The sequence below is a fragment of the Rhinolophus hipposideros genome (genome assembly GCF_964194185.1).
Source record: "Rhinolophus hipposideros genome assembly, chromosome: 10".
NCBI classification, from domain to species: Eukaryota; Metazoa; Chordata; class Mammalia; order Chiroptera; family Rhinolophidae; genus Rhinolophus; species Rhinolophus hipposideros.
Window position 1 is genome coordinate 6,359,412 of NC_138056.1, and position 25,593 is coordinate 6,385,004.

The 25,593-nt window shown below is 49.6% G+C and overlaps 1 protein-coding gene across 1 annotated transcript; it reads right to left on the reverse strand.

Moving 5' to 3' along the window:
- On the reverse strand, positions 1-25,408 carry CAPN1 (calpain 1). Its single transcript, XM_081064034.1, has 22 exons — positions 21,638-25,408; positions 20,110-20,377; positions 19,888-19,957; positions 19,504-19,622; positions 17,860-17,993; positions 17,602-17,770; positions 16,725-16,808; positions 16,297-16,382; positions 15,909-15,983; positions 15,611-15,771; positions 6,873-7,051; positions 6,002-6,013; positions 5,020-5,231; positions 4,894-4,933; positions 4,234-4,299; positions 4,088-4,145; positions 2,810-2,874; positions 2,328-2,396; positions 2,017-2,095; positions 1,498-1,614; positions 1,124-1,182; positions 1-741 (listed from the first exon to the last, which is right to left on the reverse strand). The coding sequence occupies exons 2-22, from the start codon at positions 20,374-20,376 to the stop codon at positions 715-717; spliced, it is 2,148 nt and encodes a 715-aa protein (XP_080920160.1). The 5' UTR covers position 20,377; positions 21,638-25,408; the 3' UTR covers positions 1-714.
- Between the last annotated feature and the right edge of the window lie 185 nt (positions 25,409-25,593).

Genomic DNA, 25,593 nt, shown 5'->3' on the forward strand with positions numbered 1-25,593 from the left:
GTGGGGCTCTTCCTTTATTATTTGGGGTTTTTCTGCATGGAAACACGAGACTACCCACCCTAGACCCAGGTGCACCCCCATAACTGGTTCACCAGTCCCTGAAGAGTCCCCTTTAAAATCACCAATATAAAAAATAAGGGAGGGAGGGGAAAGGGAAGGCCTGACCACCCCCACGCCAGGGCAGGACAGGGGGCCAGGACACGGGGCAGAGAGGCGCATTGGCTTCTGCACATGAAGGAACAGACGATCCCAGCCCTGGGGAGGCGACCCCAGCTGGGAGGGGGCTCTACACTACAATACAGACTGTGTAGAGCTTTAGTGGTTATGGTTTAAAGTGTGTAGGCGAGGCCAGGTGGGTGGCCTCCGGAGTGAGGGACAGGACACATCAGGATGCTGGGAGATCTGGGGCTGTCAGCTCCTCCTAGAGCCCCATCCTGAGGCAGGAATAAGCGAAAGCTGCCTTCCTGATTTGGCAACAGAAGGGGCTGGGGGGTGTCCAATGAGCCCAAGGCCAGTGGAGCAGAGAGGGCCACACAGCTCAGCCCAGAGCAGACGAACCATGACAGCTGGGAGGTGAGGGGATAAAAGGCGAGGCCACCTCCTGCTCCGAGGAAGGCACTTGCAGCTGGTGTGGCCTGGTGTGGTGTGACAGGAAGGCATGGCTTGGCAGATGAGGAAGGAAAAGGGACACAGCAATGGGGCCTAAGCCCCGCCTCATGCAAACATGGTCAGCTGTAACCACTGTGGGGTGGAGAGGAAAGCAGAGAGAGGTCAGTCAGGGGCAGCAGAAACCCCAAGTCCAGCCTCCCAGCCCCTGGGTTCAGGAGCCACCATCTCTTCAGTCCCTCTGAGGAAAGGTGGGAGAGTGACCCTCTTGGGGGGCGGGGGGCACTTTCTTATCTCCTCTATCCCTGGGAGACCAGGCTGCTGGTTCCTGCGCAGGCCTCTTTCCTGTTTCTTTCCTGCTCCTTTCCCAGAACCCAGACACCCCACCCCATCCTTCCAGGACTCAGGTGGCCCAGTCTTTAGGGCTGGCTCTGAGGCCACAGGCTCCAGCCCCAGGAAGGTAGGAATACTCCACCACCCAAGTGCCTTCCCCCACTAGGCCAAGGGAGGTTCCCACCTTAAACAGGTCAAAGGTCACGACTCCATCCAGATCTGTGTCCAGAGTTTTGAAAAACCCTATGTGTTCAAGAAAAGATGACATGGGCTGAGAATTCTGTGGAACATTCAAGCAGGTCCCCCTCTTGCTTCACTCCCCACCTCTGTACAGCACCCCAAGTTCTCTCACCCATCACAGCCAGAAGTGGCCCTTCCTGCTGCCAGAGTATCCCCCTCCCCTAGTCTCCTGGAATTCAGCCCACCGGGGCCCCAACTCCAGAGACCTTGGCCTCCCTGACACACGCCATGGTATGGGCCTACATCTGTCATTCCCACTGCTCATGAAGGACACGTTTGGGACAGATCTGGAAGAGGGAGCTGAATGGGGCCACTCACGGAACATGGTCTCCAGCCGCACCAAGCAGCACACGAAATTGTCAAAGTCCACAGCCAAGTCGGGCTCTGAGTAGCGGGTGATAATGAGCTCGTACAGCTTCTTGTTGAGCTTGAAGCCTGTCCCAGGAGAGCGGATATGGGTCAGGAAGGCGCAACCCAGCCCAAAGGGACAGGGAAGGAGACTAGGGCTGGGAGGGTGGGTCTTGCACTCTCTCATTGGAGGCTGTGGAGTGCTCTGCCTACCCTGGCTGTGTGGCCTTAGGCCAGTCACTTTCCCTCTCTGAGTTGTACTTTTCTCTGTGCACCCTGGGGACAATAAGAGCCCCTATCCTCATTAGGTTGTAGTGGAGACAACAGGAAATGCTACTAAAACATTTAGCTCAGTAACCATGGGAAAAAGGCAGAAGATGGCTGTTCCCACACCACCACCATTGCCATCATCACCCCGGTGACAAGGGCCAGTTGTCAGGGAATTGGCCTGGACCACCTGGTTCCACCCACAGGCGCCACCGGCCTCACCTGCAGACTCGATGGCCATCCGCATCTCGTAGGCACTCATGCTGCCTGACTTGTCCAGGTCAAACTTCCGGAAGATAGACTGGGGTGGGGAGCAGAGGGTGAGGGCTGGACTGAGACATCCAGCCCTTCCAATCTGCCCCGGGTGGAGGGTTGTTAAGGGTGGGGGTAGAGGTCCCAAAGGAGGGTCGGTTGCTGGGGTCTGTGGGCTCCAGAGAGGCAGACCCAGGACAGAGGGCCTAGTCCATGCCGCCTGCAGCCTGGCCTGGCTCTGCTATGACTGAAGCTGCACAGGACATGGCAGGGCCACTTACCAGGTAATTCCGGATACGGTTCCACAAGATGTTGAACTCCACTAGGCCCAGCTTCCCATTGCCATCCCGCTGGGTAGCCATTAAGAAAAAAGCTCCACAGCTTAAACCAGACATGGGGCGAAAGAGAGCAAGTGGGGAGAAGGGGACTAGCCACAGAGAGAGCAAGACGAGGGGAAAAGGGGCAAGAGCCCATGTCCAGTGGGCCCATGGCCAGGCCTGTCCTGTTCTCTGAATCGCAACAGACTGGAGGGGCGCAGAAAGAGCACCGGCCATAGGGTCACTCCGGGACCCAGGCCCTGCTCTACTTCTCACTTGGCCGTCCTCAGTTTCCCCCCTCACTCAATGGGACGATGCCCAAGAAGGCGCTAGTCCGTCCACACTGCACAGAGCTCTGGCCTTTCTCTGCACTGTTCCTAGGACAAGTCACCCAAGTGGCCTTCCCACACCTACATCCCCCTACCCCCAGCACCAAGGCAGGATACATCCATGAGGTTCACCATGCTGCGGCAGGACTCCAGGCTGAAACCCTTGGTTCGCAGGTCTTTGTCTGCAAGAAAAACCAGTTCCAGCACCCTAGCCCAGCGGGTTCCTGGGCCTGGCCTGAGGCAGAGGCACCAGGGGGCATGGGATCAGGGAGGCACAGTTCCTGGCTCCTGGCATGTAAAATCTAGCAGAATAAGTGTGTAATAGTGTCTTTATCATCAGAAATAACAGTTTAGGCCGGCCCAGTGGCTCATATGGTTGGAGCACCGTGCTCCTAACGTTGCCGGTTCGATTCCCACATGGGCCAGTGAGCTGCACCCTCTACAGCTAAGATTGTGAACAATGGCTCTCCCTGGAGCTGGGCGGCCATGAGCAGCCGGAGGTTGGCATGAGCTGCCGCGGGCTGCTGAGTGCTGCCCTGGGCTGCTGTGAGCCTCCGCGGGCTACCGTGTGCTCCTGTGAGCGGCCGGTGGCCAGCGTGAGTGGCTGGCAGCTGGTGAGAGCTCCCGTGAGCTGAAGACCGGCGACTGCCTGCCTGGGGGGAGGGGGGAGAGCAAGGCTCATAACACCAGCCTGGGCCAGGGAGCTGTGTCCTACACAACTAGACTGAGAAACAACGGCTTGAATGGGGGGTGGGGTGAAATAAAGGGGGAGGAAGAAATAACCATTTAAAGTATTTAGTAATCAAGCCAGTCAGTGCCCCAACAGCCAGGCGAACAGCATGACCAGACCAGAGTAAAATGAAACAAGTATGAAACAGAAGGAAAAGGAACTCGGTGGAAACATGGCAGGGGTGGTTGGCTACGGGCCCCAGGGTAAGAAGACAAAGAGAGGGGTTCTGGGCTAAGAGAACAGCGTGGAAGGAGGATAGAAGTCAGAGGTCAGAGGTGGGGGCAAAGGGCAGGTTGGGGGTCGGCTGCCTTCAGTTGTGCACATCAGGGAGTGAAGCGAGCTCTGCTCCTGAGCTACCTGGCCTAGCCCTGGGTGCATCTTCTGGGAGGCAGGGGTCCTGTACGTTGGCAGGAAGTACTATCAGCGGCTAAGCATCTAATCCCACCAGGGCACAGACCTCATAGAGAATGAGGTCCAGCAAGATGGTGTGAGTTTGGGAGGAAAATGGGGGTAAGTAGTGCTCGTAAAGGCGGTGGAAGTCTTCCCCACCGTGAAGACCAAGAGGTTGGGTGCAGCTCAGTGTGGGCGCAGAAGCCTACATTCTGGAGTTTGGAGGGAATGGGGGACAGGACATGGGTGGAGAGCAGATACTCAGGGACGCTCACGTTTGCCGATGATCCTGTTGAGAATGGTCTGCAGCTCCTTGACACTGATCTCCAGGTCCTGGGGGAGGAGGAAGGATGGCACCTGCCCTGCAGAAAGGCTGCACCACGGTGCCCCAGAGGTCCCCCTCCACCATGCCCCAACCTACCTCTCCTGCCAGTTGTCTAAAGAGGGACTTGAAGTTCTCATCAATCTCCTCTTCTGAGAGCACTTGCTGGTTGGAGAAGGGGGAGAGCAGGTCAGGGGTGCCCCAGCCCCACCCCTGCATGGGCAGCAGCTGAAAGCAGGGCTGGGAACTCTCATTAGCTATGTGTCACTTTATGTCTTTGAGCCTCACTCTTCTCATCTGCAAAATGGTACTCTAGTCCCCACTCTACCCGTGCCCAGGACTCCTGTAACTTAAATGAGAAAGATGCAGTTCAGCTCAGTGATGAAGGCTGAGCTTTGGCTCCCTGCTGCACTACCCTGGGCAAGTTCCTTAATCTCTCTAAACTTGAGTTTCCCACAGAGAGGGGAGACAGTGACAGTATCCTGACAGGGTTGTTGTGGAGGAAACAGGGTGACCAAAGGAAAGAGCTCAGCGTAGAGCCGGCAGAGAGTGAGAGCACAGGGACCTCACACCATTATTCTCACAGTTCTCTGCAAACTGTAAAGTGCTGGGCAAATGAGGAATTAGTATTACTCCATGGCTCCTGCCAGGAGGGGCTCTGCCCTGCCAGCTGGAGCCCAGGAGACAGGACCCTCAGGTCCTCATCACACACCCAGGATCGGGGAGAGAAAGAAGGCCTGGTGGGGGCAGGACACGCACCTCATCAGGAAGATTGGCCTGGATCTGGTCATCCAGCTCCCTGCAGAGGGTGGGGAGAAAAAGGGGCCATCAGGAGGGGAGCGGGGGGGGGCCTGTGGAGGACTGGGGAGGGGGCCCTCGACTTACTCTGTCCCAGCACTCTTCTCCGAGAAGAAGCGCAGCACAAAGTCGCCCTCCTTGTTGGGCTCGAAAGTGGAGGGTACCACCACGTACTCCCCAGGCGGCAGGCGGAAGCGGGTGCTGACCTCCCGCAGGTTGATGAACTGCTCTGATCGGGCCCGTGATGCATTGGCCAGGAAGAAGTCACGCTTCAGGTGCACCGCTGGCTGGCCCGCCAGCTGGTGGGAGGGAAGGGAGAGGGGTGTGCAGCTGCCCACTCAGCCCACCCTTAGGAGCTGTTCCCAGATCCAGATCCCAGGCTCTGATCCTGGCCAAGGGGCTTGAGAGCTGGGCTGTGACTTAGTCACCCACAGGCTGCATGACCCTCACAAATCATTTTGCCTCAGTTTCCTCATCTGTCAAATGGGGGTAATAACCCTGTCTACTGCACAGAGTGGAGGTAAATGTAGATACTATAACACCATGAAATAACGTTCTCCTATTACTACTTGGAGCTTCCCGTGTCAGATACCACAGGGTAATTTACACATGGCACCTCATTTAACACTCACAACAGCTCTGTGAGGTGGTGCTGTTATGCCCATTTCATGGACACTGACACCAAGGCTTAAAGCTTAAGCAACTTGCTCAAGGGTGCAGAACACTCAGTCCGTCCACTGTCCTGCTCTTAACCAGTGCTCCAGATGGCCTCAGCTAGCACTCATGCAGTGTAAATGGTAAGACAGGAAAAGCCTTGAATGTACATGTCGGGTGGGGCTCTGAGGAGCAGGGTTGAAATCCAGCTCCCTCGTTACCTGCTCTGGCCCCCCAGGAGAGCAGTTTGCTCTGCCCACTAAACAGTGGGTGGGGGTTCAGGGGGCACTTTATGAGCAGTAAAACAAGGTGCCATCTTAGTTCCCCATGCGCGGGCTTGCCACCATCCTGTTACCCTCTGGGCACCATGTGTTCAGGGGCGTGGAAATCCAGGTGAGTCACGTGCCACACCTACCTCCGGAGGGATCTGCAAGAGAAACAGGGAAGTTAGAGATGTGTGGTTGGCCCAAGGGGCAGAGGGCGGGGCATGTGTTGGGCAGGGGCCTTGAGTTCTTAAGATGAGAATGATGAGACCTGAAGCAGGGTCCTGTGCCTAGGGCCCGTGGTGACTCTGACCTGTCTTCACAATGGAGAGGGACCCCAGTAACCTAGGAGGGCTGTAGCCTCAGCAGGGTTCTCTGTCTCTGGAATGCCCTGGGCTTCCGCTCTGAATCAGAGCCCCTAGGACAGCCCCCAGGGCGGCCAAGAGCAACGTCCTATAGCCCCGGGTTATCAGAGGTCCCTCTGCTGCCAGGGACTCTGGGCCTGGGCCAAAGCTATGGCCATCCTTTACCCCCACCAGGGAGGTCTAGGAGTTTCTGTCTTGAACACAGTGCCTTCAGCAGGGTTTTTCTTATCATCTATCTCCACATCAGCCTCTGCTTACACACTTCCAAGACAGGCAGCTCACTGCTCCTCCATGGAAGCCCACTTGCCCACTTCTTTCTGAAGCTGAGCCAAAGTCTGGCCCCAGAAGCTGCCTTCCAGGTTCCTATTCCCAGGAGCAGCCTTCTGGCCTCTAAGAACGGGGGTGAATCCCAGAATGTTCCCCTTTCCTAGCCGAATATCTTCCTCTCCCTTCACCCACCTCACAGGATGAATTTTAGGCCCCTGCCCACCCCAAGTCTGGCAGAGGGCCTCAGCAGGTGCCTGCCTGCGCTCAGGGGTGTGATTTGGTCAGTGCTCGTGCTTGGCCAACAGCGGCGTCCTCTGGCGCCCCCTGGCGGAGCTTGCCTGCGGTGGGCCCCGCTTTCCCCGCAGGGTTCTGTCCTCATTCATCCGCTCACCTCATAGACTGCGAAACCGATTGTCTCCATGTCACGCCCATAGCGGCGCTCCCGGCGGCGATGCTTCTGCATGAGTGCGAGCACAAAGCTGCAGCCTGACTCGCGACCTCCGTAGTCATCGTCCGCGTCATCTATCTCCTCCAACCGGATCTTGAACTGAGGGTTCACCCAGAAGGTGGCTGCAGACGGGGTGAGGTGAGGATCAGAGAGGAAGAACTGAGTGTTCCCGCAAGCCTGCCCCTTTCCCATGTGTCTGTCCATTCATTCATTCATTTAACGAATATTACTAAGTGCCTACCGTGTGCTATGTGAGAGACATGTGAGAGACATGTGGGGACACATGGTCCCTGCTCTCGAGCTCATATTCCAGATAGGGGAGGGAAAGTATGAGCAAACCAGGTTAATTAACAATTACAAAGAATAAGCAAGCTGAAGTTGTTCAGGGAAGGCTTCTTGAAGGAGGAGGCATTTGAGCTGAGACCTGAATAGGGAAGCCCTGGGAAGACATGAGGAAGCAGGAGCCAGGCAGAGGGAGAGGGGGCTGGCCACTGTCTAATGAAGCTCCGGGCTCCAGTGAGCACAGGGAATCCGGGGAAATGCCAGAGGTTGGCAGGGTGGTGGTGAGGAATGTGGACTGAATCAAAGAGCCAAAGGACCTCCTGACAGGCTTGCACACAGAGGGGCATGATTGGACTAAGATTTTAAAAGGTGGCTGGAGCTGCCGTGTCAACAGCGACTTAGAAGGTGAGAGAAAGCAGGGTCTGATAGGAGGCCACTGAGCTGCAAAGTGTGATGAGACTTGCATTTCTGGCAGTTTGGTGATTTCAGTTTCCTGAACAAGTCCCATGACTAAAACCAAGTGCTGGATAGAATATGCACAATTTCTTTTTAAAGGTACACATCATCGCCCCTGTCCACACACAAAACTGACATTAACCAAAAAGATAGATAATAACAAGTATTAGGATGTGGAGAAATCAGAACCTCACACACACGGAACGTAAAATGGTACAGCCACTTTGGAAAATGGGCTGGCAGTTCCTCAGATGGGTAGACAGAAAATTACCATGTGACCCTGTAATCCCACTCCTAGGTATAAATGAAAACATACATCCACACAAAAACTTGTATGTGAATGTTCACAGCAGCATTATTTGTAATAGCCATATGGTAGAAACAAACCAAATTTCCATCAACTGATGAATGTATAAACAAAATGTATAAACAAATGATGAATGTATAAACAAAATGTACTATAACTGAACAGTGGAATATTATTCGGCAATAAAAAGGAATGGAGTACTGATACATACTGTATCATGGATGAAACTTGAAGACCCTCTGCTAAGTGAAAGAAGCTAGTTACAAAGAACCACATATTGTATGATTTCATTTATACTAAATTATATTGTCTAGAATAGGCAAATCCATAGATTTGCTTGGTACTAAAGCCAGATAAAAACATCACAAGAAAAGAAAATTACAGACCAATATCACATATGAATATCGATGTAAAATTCCTCAACAAAATATTATCAAACCAAATCCAACGGCATATTAAAAGGATTATATATCATGAAATAGGGTTTAATCCCAAGAATGCAAAGATAGCTCAACATAAGAAAATCAATGTAACACCACGTTAACAGAAAAAAGAGAAAAAACGCAAGGTCATCTTAATTGATGCAGAAAACACATTTGACAAAATCCAATACTCAGGAGGGGGGATGGTAGAAAAGGGTATAGGGGGTCAAATATATGGTGATGGACGGAGAACTGACTCTGGGTGGTGAACACACAATGTGATATATAGGTGATTATTATAGAATTGCACATTTGAAACCTATGTAATTTTACTAACCATTGTCACCCCCAATAAATTTAATTAAAAAAAAATCCAACACACATTCATGATAAACTATTTGACTAGACACTCCAAAAAAATATATCAAATGGCCAATAAATACATGAAAAGATACTCAACATCATTAGTCATTAGGGAAATGCAAATCAAAACTTCAATGAGATACCACTTTACACCCATTAGGACAGCTATAATAAAAAAGATGAGAGAAATGCAAATAAAAACCACAATGAAATACCACCTCACCCCAGTCAAATGGCTATCATTAATAAATCAAAAAACAACAAGTGCTGGCGTGGATGTGGAGAAAAGGGAATGCTTGTGTACTGTTGGTGGGATTGCAGATTGGTGCAGCCACTATGGAAAACAGTATGGAGGTATCTCAAAAATCTGAAAATGGAACTACCTTATGATCCAGTAATTCCACTCCTAGGTATCTATCTGGAGAAATCCAAAACTCCAATTCAAAAATCTTTACGCATTCCTATGTTTACTGCAGCACTGTACACAATAGCCAAGACATGGAAACAACCGAAATGCCCATCAGTAGATGACTGGATTAAGAAACTGTGGTACATTTATACAATGGAGTATTATGCAGCCCTAAAGAAGAAATCTTACCATTTGCAACAACATGGATGGACCAAGAGAACATTATGTTAAGTGAAATAAGTCAGACAGAGAAAGACAAATACCATATGATCTCACTTATATGCGGAATCTAAAGAAAAGAATAAGTGAATGAACGAATCAGAAACAGTTTTGGAGACAAAGAGGAAAAACTGAGGGTTGTTAGATGGGCAGGAGGGTAAGGATAAAGGGGAAGGTGAGGGGATTAGAAAACAGTTGGTAATCACAAGATGGCCATGGGGTTTTGAAAATTAATTTGGGGAACGTAATCAATAATGTTGTAAAGATTTTGTAGGGTATCCGATGGGCACTTGTCTCATTAGGGAGACCACCTCAGGGATGATGTAGATGCCTGATCACTGCACTGTACACCTGAAGCTGAACAATAATGAATGCCAACGACAATTTTATATATATGTGTGTGTGTGTGTGTGTGTGTGTGTGTGTGTGTGTGTATGTGTATGTATATACCTACAAGAAGCGGAGTACAGCATTTGGAATAGAGACAGTGGAAATGTAATGGCTGTGTGCAATGTCAGAGGGATGGTGAATGGGGGAGGGGGGTCCACACAGTGTGAGGGATATAAATGATAAACGTGTATTACTTTGTCTTGTGCACCTGAAACTAATAATAAAAAAAAAAACACAATGAGATACTACCTCACATCTGTTAGAGTGGCTATTACCAATAAAACAAGAAATAACAAAATAATAATAATAATAATATTGTAATAAATCTGATGCCAGGTGGGTGCTAGTCTTATTGGGGTTATAACTTTGTAAGGTATATGTATGTCCAGTCACTATGCTATATACCTGAAGCTAACATAATATTGTATGTCAACTATAATTTAAAACAAACAAACAAACAAACAAATAAATAAAAAGATGGACAGCGGGCCGGCCCAGTGGCTCAGGCGGTTGGAACTCCATGCTCCTAACTCCAAAGGCTGTCGGTTCAATTCCCACATGGGCCAGTGGGCTCTCAACCACAATGTTGCCGGTTCAATTTCCCGCAAGGGATGGTGGGCTGCGCCCTCCACAACTAAGACTGAAAGGACAACAACTTGAAGCTGAACGGCACCCTCCATTACTAAGATTGAAAGGACAACAACTTGGAAAAAATCCTGGAAAAATACACTGTTCCCCAATAAAGTCCTCTTCCCCTTCCCCAATAAAATCTTAAAAAAAAAAAAAAAAAAGAAAGAAAAGAAAAACTCTGCCTCTCCTGGGTCCATGTTTCCATTCTTCTGTATATATATATTAAAAAAAGATGGACAATAACAAGTGTTGACAAGGATGTAGAGAAACTAGAACCTTCATACAATGTTAGTGGGAATGTAAAATGGTGCTGCCACTTTAAAAAACACTTGGCAGTTCCTCAAAAAGTTAAACATGGAATTCCCATATAACCCAATGGTTCCCCACCTACTTATAAACCCAAGAGAATATATGCTCACACAAACACACGTACTTGAATGTCCACAGCAGCACAGCCATAATGGCCAAGGATGGAAACGCCTTAAATGTTCATTGACTGATGAGTGAATAAGCAAAATGTGGTCTATCCATGTCATGGAATATCATTCAGCCATAAAAATGAAATAAAGTACTGATACATACTACAACATGGATGAACTTTGAAAACATTATGCTAAAGAAAAGAAGCAAAAGACCATATATGATATGATTCCATTTATATGAAATGTTCAGAATAGGTAACTCTATAGCAAGTAGATTAGTGGGTGCCATGGGCTCGGGGGAGAAACGAATAGGGAGTAACTGCTAATAGACGCAAGGTTTCCTTTGAGGGTATTGAAAATGTTTCAGAGTTAGATAATGGTGATGATTCCACAACGCCATAAATATACTAAAACCCACTGAACTGTACACATTAAAAGTGTGAATTTTGGGGCAGCCGGATGGCTCAGTTGGTTAGAGCGCAAGCTCTGAACAACAGGGTTGCTGGTTCGATTCCCACATGGGCCAGTGAGCTGTGCCCTCCACAACTAGATTGAAGGACAATGACTTGGAGCTGATGGGCCCTGGAGAAACACACTATTCCCCAATAAAAAAATGTAAGAAAAAAGTGTGAATTTTATGGTATGTGAATTATTACAATTTTTAAAAACATTATATATCAAAATTGTGTAACTCAAAGACACACTTGGAGGGAAATTTATTGCCTTAGGTGCTTATATAGAAAAAAATAACCCAAATTAATGAAAGAAGCATGTAATTTAAGAAGTCAGAAAAGAAAGTCTAAAAATAAATCCAAAGAGAGCAGTGAAATAAACAGAAAAGCAAAGATTAACAATACAGAAAAATACTAAACAAAGGATCCACAAAGTCAAGTCATTTCTTTGTAAAGGTAAATATTGACAACCTCTCACAGGAATAACAAAGACAAAAGAGGAAGTGTAAACAAGCAACACTATGAATTAAGAGATGATATCATTACAGACGAGTTATCAGAATAGATTAAGGATAACTCTACACTAATAATTTTGAAAACAGATGCAAAGGATAAACTAAAAAACACAACTCATCAACATAGTCTCAAAAGGAAATAGAAAACCTCAATAATCCTTTCACCATTAAAGATACTCAATATCAAAAGTTAATCTTCATACAAAGAAAAGAACAGTCCTGACAGCTTTACAGACCCGTCCAACCAAATACTCAAGCAATATATCATCCCTATGTCATGCAAACTCTTCCAGAAAACAGAAAAAGAGAGAACACTTCCTCATTTACTTTATAAGCCAAATAGAAATACAGCACTGATACCAAAACTTGACAAGGTCAGTATAAGAAAAGGAAAATACAGGTAAATCTCACTCATGAACAAAATGTAAAGCTATTATATATAAAAAAAATTATGCCATGAATGTGTTGTTTTTAATCTCAGGAATCTAAGGTTGATTTACTATTTTTAAAACGGTAAATGTAATTTACCATGTTGACACTTAAAAGAAAAAAAGCATATTATAATAATAAATATAACTAAAAGTACTTAATAAGATTAAACTGCTTTAATCTACTAAAAGGTATCTACAAAAATTCCCAGAGTAGAAAACTTTTCCTTTAAGAGAGGGTTAAGACCCCCAGGACATAGCCACCGCTGTTCAATACTCTATAGAACTAGCCAGAATATTAAGACAGAAAACATAGCAAAAGTTACAAGAATTAGAAAAGAAGAAATAAATTTGCATTATTTGCAGATGCTATACTGTCAACTAGAAAACCAAAGAGAATCTACAGATAAATCCCTAAAATCAGTTAACAAGTTTGCTAGATACAAAATAAATTTAAAAGGTCAACTGCATGTTACTGTATCAGCAACTCTTCCTTGGGAGATGTAATTTTTAAAAAGATACTATTTACAATAGCAACTAGAGGATAGAATATGTAAGAATAAATCTCAAAAAATGTGTAAGCCCTTTATGATGAAAATTATAAAAATTTATCACTTTGAAGGCCAAAATGAATAAATACACGGTAGTTTCCCCTTATCCGTGGAAAATATGTTCCAAGAGCCCAGTGGATGCTTGAAACCGAGTATAGAACTCTGTATATACTGTGTTTCCCTGAAAATAAGACCTAGCCAGACTATCAGCTCTAATGTGTCTTTTGGAGCAAAAATTAGTAAGACCCAGTCTTATGTCATATTATATTATATAAGACCCGGTCTTATATTATAGTAAAATAAGACCGGGTCTTATATTCATTTTTGCTCCAAAAGATGCATTAGAGCTGATGGTCCGGCTAGGTCTTATTTTTGGGGACCCATGGTACTATGTTTTGGGGACACAGGACATACAGACCTATAATAAATTTCAATTTATGAATTAGGCACAGTAAGAAATTAACAACAATAACTACTAACAAAATAGAACAATTATAATAAAAGTTATGTGAATGTGGTCTCTCAAAATATCTTATTATTCTGTACTCACTTCTTGTGGGGATGTGAGACGACAGAATGCCTATGTGATGAGATGAAGTGATAAGGTGAATGACGGACGTATTGTGACACAGAGTCACGGTGACTTGAACACAAGCACTGCTACTGGGGCAGTGGCTCTGATAACCTAGACAGCTACCAAGTGACAAACAGGCAGGGAGTGTATAGTATACGTACACTGTGGATGCGCTGAGCCAAAGGATGAGTCACATCTTGGGGAGATTGAGCAGAACGGCCCAAAATTTCATCACTCAAAATATCATCCAATTTAAAACTTATGAATGGTTTAAATAAATAAATAAATAAATAAATAAATAAATAAATAAATAAATAAATAAAACTTATGAGTTATTTCTGGAATCTTCCATTTAATATTTTCAGATATGGTTGACTATATGGGTAACTGAAAGTGTGGAAGGTGAAAACACAGATCAGGGGGGGACTACTGCACCACATTCTTGGATAAGAAGACTCAAAATTGTAAAGATATCAATTCTCCCCAAATTGAGCTATAGATTATTCAAATGCCATTCCAAATTAAATTCTCAAAATAGGTTTGTGTAAGACTTGTAAGCTGATTCTAAAATTCATATGGAAAAACAAAATGCAAGAATAGCTAAGAGACTCTTGAAGAAGAAATTCACTCTGTCCAATGGCAGGACTTACAAATCTATAGCAACGAAACTAATGTGCTGTTGACAGAGGGACGGAATGGCGAGCCCCAAACAGACCCACATATAAATGGGAACTCTATGATGGAGCTGACAGTGAAGAAAGGACAGATATCTCAATAAGTGGTGCAGAGAACGGTGGTTATCTATTTGGGGAAAAGCTGAAACTGGGTCCCTAGGAGGAAGAAATCTTCAAAATAGAGCACTGTGAGCCCCGCTGAGAACTGCTAGAGGACGCAGGACGTGAGGACAGAGCACTAGTGGATTTGGCAAAGTCACAGCTGTAAGAGACACTCAAAAAAGCAGTCGCAGCAGTGTGGTGAAGATGGAAGCTGGACCGGAATGGGTTAAAACCTAAACTGGAAGTCAGAAAGGAAACAGAAAATGTGGCAATTCCTGAGAAATTTGGCTTTGAAGTGGAGAAGAGAAATGGGTGGGGAAGTGGGGTCAATAGAGGGTTACTTTGTTTTAAGGCAGAAGATTCTGCATAATGACACAGCAGTGACAGGTGATGGATACGAGAGCAAGGATTTTGGAGGTGAGGGAGAATGGGATCTGAGCAGAGGTCGCAGAGGTCAGGGTCCCCATGAGCAGGGACAGTTCTATCACTGTCATAGGAGGGAAAGCAGTAAAGATGGCCCAGGTCCAGATAGCCTGGGGATTTGGAGGTGGGAATATGAGGGGGTGTCCTGCGTGATGAAGTCTATCTTTCCATGACATGCAAGGCCACGTCTGCAGATGAGAGTGATAGTGGAGGGAGGTTTGAGGAGAGAGTGGGGACATTCATAACTAGTGGTGGAATCGCTGGGGACCATGCAAAGTGAGGTTTGTGGCTGTGAACTTACAGGGAAAATACTGCCCCAGTCGTGTGATTTCTCTCCAGCCACATTGAACCGTTCTGAAGCCAGGGGAGACGGTTCAGCTAGGATTGTGGTTGTGCCAGGTGAGAGGAACAGAGGGAGACAGAAGGCGGGAAGCTGAGAGTGTTTGAGGGACAAGGTTAAAATGATGACTTAATCTGGTTACGAGAGGACAAGATGGGAGATGAAGGATAGTGTAAAAGTAGTGGGTTCAACAGATTAGACAGCTCAACGAGGCTGAGGGCTGCAGAGGAAGGGCGCTGAAAGGTCAAAGGCATGGTCAGCGTGGGCCGTGCAGAACAGTGCTCTCGGGTGGTGGCTACACTAAGGTGAAGGAAAAGATTGCAGCAGGTGAGGATGGCAAGGAACTCTGAAAGGCCAGGCTGTGGCCAAGTCATCCACATGGATCTAGAAGCCCAGGGAAAGGTGGTGGAAGGATAAGGAAGGAAGGAAGGTCTCAGGCTGAGGAGTGACAGGAAATGGCTGGATGGCAATGAAATCTCCTCCCCTTGTTTGCACCCTGGGCTCAGGCCCCAGAATGGCGAGGCAAACATGGATCTTCAGAATTTACAAGGACATTCAATATTTTACTCCTCAAACAATGCGAGAGGTCAGCACAACTACCCCCATCTTATAAGTGAGGAACTAAAACTTGCTGAAAGATGTGCCCTGCCTGAGGCCCTCGAGCCAGCAGGCAGCAGGGCCTGGACCCCACCTCTGTACCCCCTTCATGCCCGTCAGGTCACCTGGGAAGTTCCGGCAGCCCCCTGCGGTGCTCCCCCGCCGCCAGGTGCCATCGTAGAGGGTGGTGTTCCATTTACGGAACCTCCGGCTCTTGAGGGCGTCGGGCGTCAGGTTGCAGATCTCCAGGCGGGTGAACTCTCGCATGAAGTCTCGGAATGACATCCTGGGGATTGAGGTGCAGAGGTGAGCCATGGTCTCCAGCCAGGACACAGAAGGATGTGGCACAGGCTGGGTTTGTGGGGTTTGGGAGGTGGGGTGCAAGGCCCTAAGAAGGGCCAGACTGAAGAGGGGGTTGCTCACCAGAATTCCCCATCCTCCATCTTGATCCGGAGCTGCTCCCGTTCATAAGGGTCCACATTGTTCCACTCCGAGGAGCTGGGGAAAGAAGGGTACTGCCAGGGGCTGGTGGGCACTGACCTGCCCAGCCTCTGTCCCTGGGACCTGTCCACCCCTAGCTCTGGTCAGAAGCCTCCTCAAGGTCAAGTCCCAAGATCCCAGCTCCAGGGGTTCCCTTGTGAGGGCCAGGTCAGACGCCCTGAAGATGATCACAGGCTGGGCACAGGGACCCATGTGGCCTGAGCTTGGTCTTGGCAGTCCCCAGCCCAGGCTGGCAGAGCCTCGAGCAGAAATACCAGGGTCACTGATCAGCCTCCCCAAACCTTCCCATCCAGTGCCCGCTGCCCCTCACCCATCACTCCAGGCTCCGGTCCACTCCACCTCGCCCCAGGGGTTCCGCATCCGGATGAGGTTCACCATCTGGCCCTGGTAGTTCACCTGTTCCCAAAGGCTCCCATGAGCGCCTGCTTCTGGCATGCACTTAACATCCCTTCCCACCACTTCAATGTCACAGAGCATGGCTCAGCACCCAACACCACACCTTCTGCCAGAAATATAGCGGAAAAGCCAGAAATTGACCACAGAGGAAGGCAGCTATGTACATATACTACAGTGAATCAGCGCATGACAAGATAAACATCTCAGGGTAAGAGTCCCCAGGAGACAGATAAAGTGCTACTACAGGAGAGCCAACCCCTCCCACAGCCCTGGAAACAGGCCAGACAGGCAAGGGCAGGTGAGGAGGCAGGCACCACCCTGCAGGGAAGGCCCCCTCAGTACCTGCTTGGCCCCAGTCACAGAGTAGGCATGGCCCTTCACCAGCTTCTTGAAGGTGATGGCCTCCATGTCCAGAACACTGGAGATCTGCAGAAAGACACGTGCTATGGTCAGGGGCGAGGTTCCAGGGACTCAGTACATGTCCCTATCCCCAGGTAAGAGATGAGTCCCGAGTACTCCTGGGCTTGTACATTTCTGCTTACATATACTATCGCTATTGGAGTGGCAGGCAGGGCCCCTGACCCTATCCAACCCATCATCTCCACATATAGATGCTCTCCCTAGAAGGGGGGCTACCCAGGTAGTCCACCAACACCACCACTGGTGGGGGGGGCCTGGGCGTGCCCACTGACACTACTTCTGGCCAGAGCTGGCCAGGCCCTGTGCAAACACACGGGGTGAGAATTGAGGACGCAGTGATGGTGGGAGTGGGGCCTGTTACCAAGGATGAGGTCTGGGGATGAGTCATTGGAACAGAAGAGCAGCGAAAGGAGTGAATGCAGTGAGTACAGGAGAGAGACTGGGCCAACGGGAACTGGGATTAGGGAAGAGCTGAGGTCTGAGCTGGTGAACTGGACGGGGATGGCATGGCTTTAAAAGACAGGAATGAGGAGTGGAAGGTTGGGAAAATGAGCCGAGGTCTGTGGTTAGGGGACAGGAATGACACAAGGCATGGAGGTGGAGGATGACGAGACTGAAATGATCGATGAGGCTGGGTGAGGAACCAGATGGTGCGAAGTGAATGACAGGGTCTGGAGCAAAGTCCAGGTGAAGATGAGGCTGGGCTGGGTTGGGAGAGGGAACCCCCGAAAGACAAGATTCAGGTGACAGGCTGGGGGGATGAGGTTCAGAACTCGAGGTACGGGCTGGGTGCACTCACGTCAATGGAGCAGCCCAGCAGGGAGCCCCGCTCCAGCGCCTTGAGGATGATTTGATAGAGGTCGCTGGGCGCCTTGCGCAGCTCGTACCACTCGGTGACACCGCCTGTGAAGTCTTCGAAGCCCTCCGAGGTACTGCCCCCCGATAGGGCCTCATAGCTGCCATTTACCCTGTGGGTGGCCCCAGGTCAGTGCTCCGGCACCATGTAGGATCCTGCACCCCAGGGTGGCCTGCAGCTGTCCCCTGGAGCCCTACTCACTTGGCATAGGCCTTCTCAAGTAGGGCGCTCCAGAACTCGTTGCCTTCGGCAGAGTGCACAAATACCAGCTTTCCATCCTTGGTGGGTAGCAGGTCATCCACGACAACGTCCACCCACTCCCCAAACTGCCACAGCTGTGTGGGTCGGGGGGCAGGGGAAGCACAGTGAGTACTTGATTTGAGATCCCTTGGGCCTGAGCTCAAGCCTCAGCTCTTCCACTTACTAGACTCTGATTCTAGGTCATGTATCCTAGGTACAGGACATTGAGCAAATTATCCCCCCGAGCCTCAGTTTCCCTATCCATAAAAGGGAACAGTAGTACCTTCCTCATGGGGGAAAACTAATGCCATTATAGAGATAAAGCTTTTAGGGCAGCACTGTTGATATTTTTGAAATAGACAAAGGTGCCTCATCAGGTGTGTAGAGGTTGAAAAGCTCCGGGGTCTGAGCTCTCCCAGAATTAGCCCCCTTTAGGCTATGCCCTCCACCTGTCCCCCACCATTCTAGGCCAGCGTTTGTGTAAGCATACGTTTGTGTGTGTGTGTGTGTGTGTGTGTGTGTGTGTGTGTAGGATTGGGTTGAGGGACACATATGTAAAGTGGGTGTGGACCCAAAATGTGACATCCAGATCCTTCAACCACAAGATGGGTGGGGTTCCTGCAATCCTGGGGCTTGCTTCAGAGATGCCAGAGGGCCAGGATTCCCAGGAAGGGAGAAATCAGGTCCCCTGGGGCCAGAGCGACCCAGTGCTAGGGGGGTTAGGGTCTGGGGACCAGGCAGGTGCACAACAATGGAGCAAGGGGAGGAGATGTAGATAGTGCCGGTGTGGGATGTTGAACGGAACTGATTGGCGGAGTGAGGGAAGGAGGCGGGGAAATGGGCGGTGAGGCCACGCCCCTGCGGACAATGCGGGAGATGTGGCACTTGGCCAACATCGATCTAACTGTGGGTCCTGTCAGTCCCCAAGGTGGATGAGGATGGAGTGGGGTAAAGGGGTTCCCTGACTCGGTGGAAGGAGGAGTCCCTGGGGCAGGGCTGGGGCCACCATGGCCAGAGGGTCCATACAGTATTGCTGGGGGTGTGTCTCTCCCAAACAACAGTTCATTAGGCATTCTTTAGTGTGACTTAAAAAAATGGATCCTATGAATCAACAATATCAGGAAAAGCTGGTTTAAATAGACTTAATCCTACATCTTTCTTTGCTGCAGGAATCTATGGAAGGCTAGAGGTTGCCATAGTGCAGGAGTTGGGGGTTGTTGGGGAGACGGTCATCAGGGGTGGCGATGGCCACTTGTGCTGATCTGTTTTCCCCTGCAGAACACTCACTTTTTCAGGTGGGGATACTGAGACCTTGGGAAGGAAAAAGGATTTTTCCCACAGGATATTACACAGATCTTTCTACTCTTCCAAGCACTTTCTCCCCAATACGCATAACCACCCAGGAGAACTGCCAGCCAAAATACCTGCCCAGCCATTTCAGACATGACAGATCCAAGATGGCACCCAGAGGTCAAATACTTTCTAGAGGGAGGGTTGGCCCCTGCAGGGTGTAGCCCTGAGGCCCCCTAACTTCAGACCGCGGTGGGTCATCAGTCCTTACCTCCTCTAGTGCCTGCTACCACTCTCCCCCACCCTGTTCCTCACCTGGAAATGGAAGATACCGGCATAGCCATCCTGGAAGCTTTGGCCATGTGGAACCACTCGGTGCAGGAGGGTGTCATTGAGGGTGAGAGAGGCAATGGCAGCCAGGAGCCAACAGTCCCCTGGGATGGGAGACTCACATCAGGCGGCTGTACTGAACCGCTCTGGGTGGGGCACATGCATACCCATGCTGGGGAGAACCCGGGGATCCCTGGGAAGTATACCCCTCAACTCACGGAAAAGACCCAGGAATCTGGGCAAACCAGCCCCAACACTGATAGCCAGAGCCTGCCTGGGCTTGCAGGAGGGAGGGGTTGGGGCAAAGCCAGAAGGAATGGGCATGGGGAACTCCTATGGAAAAAACATCCAGAACCCCTTAGGGCCTACCCAGCGCTCCCTGGCAGATATCTGTGCGGGTGGCTCCATCCACGATGAACTGGGGGTTGGAGAGCATCTCCTGCAAGAGACCCAGAGTCCTGTCTCTGGGCCAGCCCCTCGCAGAAACTGGAACCCAGCCACCCCACTCCCCACTAGGGACGTGGAGTCCTGTTCCCATTCCTCACCCAGGATGGGGGTAAATTGAGTCCCACCCAGGGTAGCCCCTCTCACCGTGGGACGCTTCCACCTGATGCCATAGGTTTTGGAGGAGTTGGGGCCCAGCTCCTTGAAGCCCAGGCTCTGGGGCACTGGGGGAAAGGCGTCATCACGGAAGAGGGCCCCACTCTGCAGGCATTGAGCCCGCAGCTGCTCATAATCCTGGCCCAGGTACTTGATGGCGTTTTCATGGCGGCCCAGGCCCAGCTCCTTGGCCCGCTGCTTCTGCACTTGTGCAGACACCCCAGTGCAATATACTGGGGTGATAAACTCCTCAGCCATGCTACAAGACAGATGGGTCTGCTCAGAACCCAGGCCTTCCCAGGACTAGAACTCAGGGGGCTCCTGCCTGCCCCTGCCTACCATTCCTCCCTAAACATAGAACTCTGCCACTGGCCTCTGCTCCCAGGAGAGGGGCTTTCCAAACCGGGGTTGTGCTGGCCACCACCTCCCTACCCCCCACACAATGCTACCACCTCTCCTTTCCTAGATGCTTACTGTCCTAGGCCAGCCAGCTAGGTGGGGCAGGGCGGAGCCCGGGATAACACAGGGAACCGGTAAGGTGGGAGACCTCAGGAAACGCGCCTGTTTGACCGTTTGCCTGCCTGTAATCCCCTCATACTAACCAAGCTCCTACCCACTGGCCCCTTTCCCTGGCTTTGGGGCTGAAAACGCCAGGCAGTTGGGGTCCCCTCCCAGGCCCCTGAGACAGGTTGGGTGATCAGGGCACGAGGCCTCATTCTTTTCCCCTCCTGGCTTTCCCCCCTTTAGAGGTAGCTAGGGCAGACTCCTGGGCTGTAGGGCTGCAAGGGCCCCCGCCCCTGTACCGGGCGCTCAGAGAGCCCAGGCCAGGGGCAGCCTCTCAGCCCGGGAACAGTGGCCAGGATCGGAAATCCTGGCCCCGCCACCCAGCTCCTTACCTGGAGGAGGAGTGTTTTGGGGGGGTCGCTGTGGTCCTGCGGCTGGCTTCCCGGGTGGCAGCTCAGGGCAGGGCCCAACCAGGAAGAGCGCTCCTCCCCGCCCTCCTCCCGCTGCCCCTCCGCCCTCCTCCCTCCTTCCTTCTTCTCCTTCTCCTCCTCCTCCTCCGGCTCCTACCCGCTTCCTCTCTATCTCCCTTATCTCTGGGGCACCTTCTGTATCTCTCTTACTCACGGTGTCTCCCTGCCCCTCCCTCCGCAGGCCCACAGCCAACACCGCGAGGACAAATTAGTAAAAGGCAGAGTTGTCCCTGGGGAGGGGCCAGCGCCTGTTGGGTGGGGAGGGCTGGGGCCGAGACGGAAGGGCACTGCGGGGGGGGGGGCAGGGCAGGGGGTATTTTTAACCAGGGGCAGCAGCTCGAGTTGCAGGGCCGGGCGGCCCCACCCGACACTGCAGCCCTGGAGGGCATTCCCGGGCGTTGGGCCGCGGCGGCGACGCCTCCGGCAGCCCCCAGCCTGTCCCCTCCCCTTGGGCTCCTCCCCTGGGCCCCTCCTCCACACGGCCACAGCCATCCTTACCCCCTACCCCCACGCCCAGTGGGTCCCCAGCGCGGAGCTGAGATTACCTCTGGCGGCAGCAGCTGCTCGGCGGAGGGTCCGGGCTGGCGGTGAGTGGACCCCTGCCGGACGCTCGGCAAACGGCAACCCCACCTGGCTCGGTCCGCTCTGCAGCAGCTGCAGCCGGGTTCCCGTGTGGGGCCGACTCCCCACCCTGGCTACCTGGGGAAGAGGCTCCCAGACCGCCACTCCGACTTAGCGGCTCAGTGAGTCCGGGCCGGGAGCAGGAAACTGGCCCCCTAGGCCGCGCCTTGTTGTATGACCTTGGGTGAGTGCCTGCCTGTGTCGGCTCTGGCTTCCCGGTTCGTGCAGCGAATGGAACGGAGGTGAACAACTGTGGGGGCCCACTTTCCTCTTGCGCTGTGGGGTTTCTTAAACCGGCAAACTGCGAGAGGCAGACATCCTCCCTTTCCCCCTTAACCCTCGACCCACCCTCCTGGGAGCGCCCATGTGCGGTCTTACCCTGGAGGGGGCGGCAGAGGCTGCGAGCCGGACTGTAGGCCCACCTAGAACCGGGAGATCCTGCCTACGGAACTGTAAGAAGTGGAAGAGCTAAGAAGAGAAGTTGGGGGTTGGGGTACTCCTGTGGTTCCCCCTCTTCAGGTCCTTTCTCTGACTTTGGGGACACCAGCTTAGCCGCTGTTATAGCTCTTACAGGATGTGGACACAAATATTTTGTTGGGCAAACAGTGCATGGCTCTCAGGATTTTACGACCTGTGACCCCAACAAGGTTGGGCCACTCATCTAATCTGACCCCACTGTTGCTCCCAGTTTACATATAAAGAAAATTGAGGCCTGAGAGGGTGTGTCTCGCTGAGCTACCTCACCTGGTGAGTCAGGGCTGGAACCAGCTCCTGGGCCCTTTGCTTTTCACAATTCAGCATTTGTGTGTTCAGTAGTGACTAAACCCTTCTGGCAGGTCTTTGCACAGCAGACACCCAATGACTAGGCAGACCAACCCCTGCTGGGGGAGGGGCTCTCCTGGTCCAGTTTTGGGGATTAAGAAAAATGATTCCTGATGGACAAGTAGGAGTTAACTACTGTGTTCCCCTAAAATAAGACCTAGCCGGACCATCAGCTCTAATGAGTCTTTTGGAACAACAATTAATATAAGACTGGGTCTTATCTAACATAATATAATGTAAGACCAGGTCTTATATTAATTTTGCTCCAAAAGACGCATTAGAGCTGATGGTTCGGCTAGGTCTTATTTTCAGGGAAACACGGTAGGTAGTGAGGTGCTGGAAATGGTGTCCCTAGCAGAAAGAACACCATGTGCAAACGTCCAGAGGCCAACGGCACACATGCCAATGAGGGAAGCTAAGCATTCCTTCCTTGTGATTAGATCACAGGGAGCAGGGGCGTGGGAGAAGAAAGATGCTGTGGACAGATGGTAGCAAAGGTTACCCCTCCTGCCAAAGCACTCTGGCTCAAGCTATGTGTGCCACAATCCCCAGAATTACTTTCACAAACCTGTCACTCCTCCTGACTGCATTCCATTGTTCATCAAATGGGCACTTACCACCTCCTATGTGTGCAAGGCACTGTGATCCCCTGGGCATAAGAGAGTGAAGACCCATGGCCTTGGCCCCCTGTGAAAGAAACAGAGAGCAACTCAATTATTACCCCAAATTAATTGGGAAGAAGAATTGGTACTAAGGAAGCGCATACCTGCATCCCTATCTAGTGCAGGGGTTAGAGTAGGCATAAATCAGACACGGAGTTATGGCAGGGGTGGGGGAGATTGCCTTGGCACAGCAGAAGAACAGAAATATGCTTAGTGTTGCTTGAGTAAAGAGAGAAAGGAAGAGACAAGGCTGAGTAGGTCATGGGAATTTAGATTTTATTCTACTTCGAGGTAGAAGACTGCTCAGATTTATACAAATGAAGGAGGAGAATGCCTGGGAGTGGGTTGGATGGGGTGAGAGTAGAAGCAGGGAGTCCAGATAAAAGACCAGGGAAAGAGAATGGTGGCTCAAACTTGGGAGGTGGTGGGCACAAAAGAGAAGTAGATGGATTTGATAACTATTTAAGATTCACCATATCAAAACATAACTCACACTGGGTTATATACCTAAATGTAAATGCTAAAACTATAAAGCTTCTAGAAGAAAGCATAGGCAAAATCTTAATGATCTTGCGTTTGGCAAAGATTTCTTTTTTTTTCTTTTTTTTTTTTTTTTAAAGATTTTGTTGGGGAAGGGGAACAGGACTTTATTGGGGAACAGTGTGTACTTCCAGGATTTTTTCCAAGTCAAGTTGTTGTCCTTTCAGTCTTAGTTGCGGAGGATGCAGCTCAGCTCCAGGTCCAGTTGCCCGTTGTTAGTTGCAGGGGGCACAGCCCACCATCTCTTGCAGGAGTCAAACCAGCAACCTTGTGGTTGAGAGGACACGCTCCAACCAACTCAGCGGCAGCTCAGCTCAAGGTGCTGTGTTCAATCTTAGTTGCAGGGGGCGCAGCCCACCACACCTTGCAGGAATCAAACCGGCAACCTTGTGGTTGAGAGCCCACTGGCCCATGTGGGAATCAAACCGGCAGCCTTCAGCATTAGGAGCATGGAGCTCCAACGGCCTGAGCCACTGGGCCGGTCCAAGATTTCTTAACTATGACACAAAAAGCACAAACAATACAAGAAAAAATTAAATTGAACTTCATAAAAATAAAACACTTGTTCTTCAAAAGGTACTATTATGACAATGAAAAGACAAGACATAGACTAGGAGAAAATAATTGCAAAAATTATATCTGATGAAGGATTTGTATTTAGAATACATAAATAATTTACAACTTAAAAATAATCCAATAAAAATGGGCGAAAGATTTAAACAGACATCTCACCCAAGAAGTTATATGGATGGCAAATAAGACATGAAAAACTGCTTACCACATCATTCACTGGGGAAATGCAAATTAAAACCACTAGAAGGATCACCATTACACATCTACTAGGACAATTAAAAAGACGGACTATACCAAGTGTTTGCAAGGAAGTAAATACAGGAGCTGGGACTCTCAGACGCTGCTAATGAGAATTCAGAATGGTATGACCACTCTGGGAAACAGTTTGGCAGTTTCTTAAAAAATTAAACATACAGTCAGTGGTAAGTAGAAATGAGCTATCAAGCTACAGAAAGGTGGTGGGACCCCAAATGAAAGGAAGCCAGTATGAAAAACTACATACTGTATAATTTCAACTACATGACAATCTGGAAAAGACAAAACTAGAGATAATAGAAAGATCAGAGGTTGTGGGGGTTCAGGGGAGGAGGGAGGGATAAAACTAGAGATAATAGAAAGATCAGAGGTTGTGGGGGTTCAGGGGAGGAGGTGCAGCGCAGGACATTTTTAGGGTAGTGAAACTACTCTGTATGATACTGTCACAAACCCACAGAATGTACATCAAAAGAGAGCTCTACTGTAAACTATGAACTTTAGTTAATAATAATGTATCAGCATTGGTTCATCAATTGTAACGAATGCACCACACTATTGCAAGATGTTAATAATAGAAGAAAGAGTGTGCAGGAGGGAGAGGGGAATATATGGGAATTCTATTTTCTGAGCAATTTTTCTGTAAGCCTAAAACTGCTTTAAAAAATAAAGTCTATCTTAAAAAAAGAAAAGAAAAAAAATGCGAAACATACACTTACTGTATGACCCAGCCATTCTACTCCTAAGCATTTACCCAAGAAAAATAAAAGCAAATGTCCACATATTAGTAGCATAAATATTAGTAGTAGTTTTACTTGTAATAGCCCAAATGAGAAAAAAAACAAATGTTTATCTACAAACTGTGAATGGATAAAAAAATTCTGATCACATATATATACATATATATATATATATATATATATATATATATATAATTACATATATCAGAATACTACTCAGCAATAAAAAAGAACAATAATGGGTGAATCTCAGAATAATTTATACTGACTGTAAGAAGCCAGACAAGAGTA

Coding starts and splice junctions, on each gene's coding strand:
- CAPN1 (XM_081064034.1), bottom strand. CDS start 20,376: ATGGCTGAGGAGTTTATCACCCCAGTATATTGCACTGGGGTGTCTGCA. Junction 19,623..19,887: donor TATCTGCCAGGGAGCGCTGG/GTAGGCCCTAAG, acceptor CTCCCATCCCAG/GGGACTGTTGGCTCCTGGCT. Junction 17,994..19,503: donor CCGGTATCTTCCATTTCCAG/GTGAGGAACAGG, acceptor CGACCCACACAG/CTGTGGCAGTTTGGGGAGTG.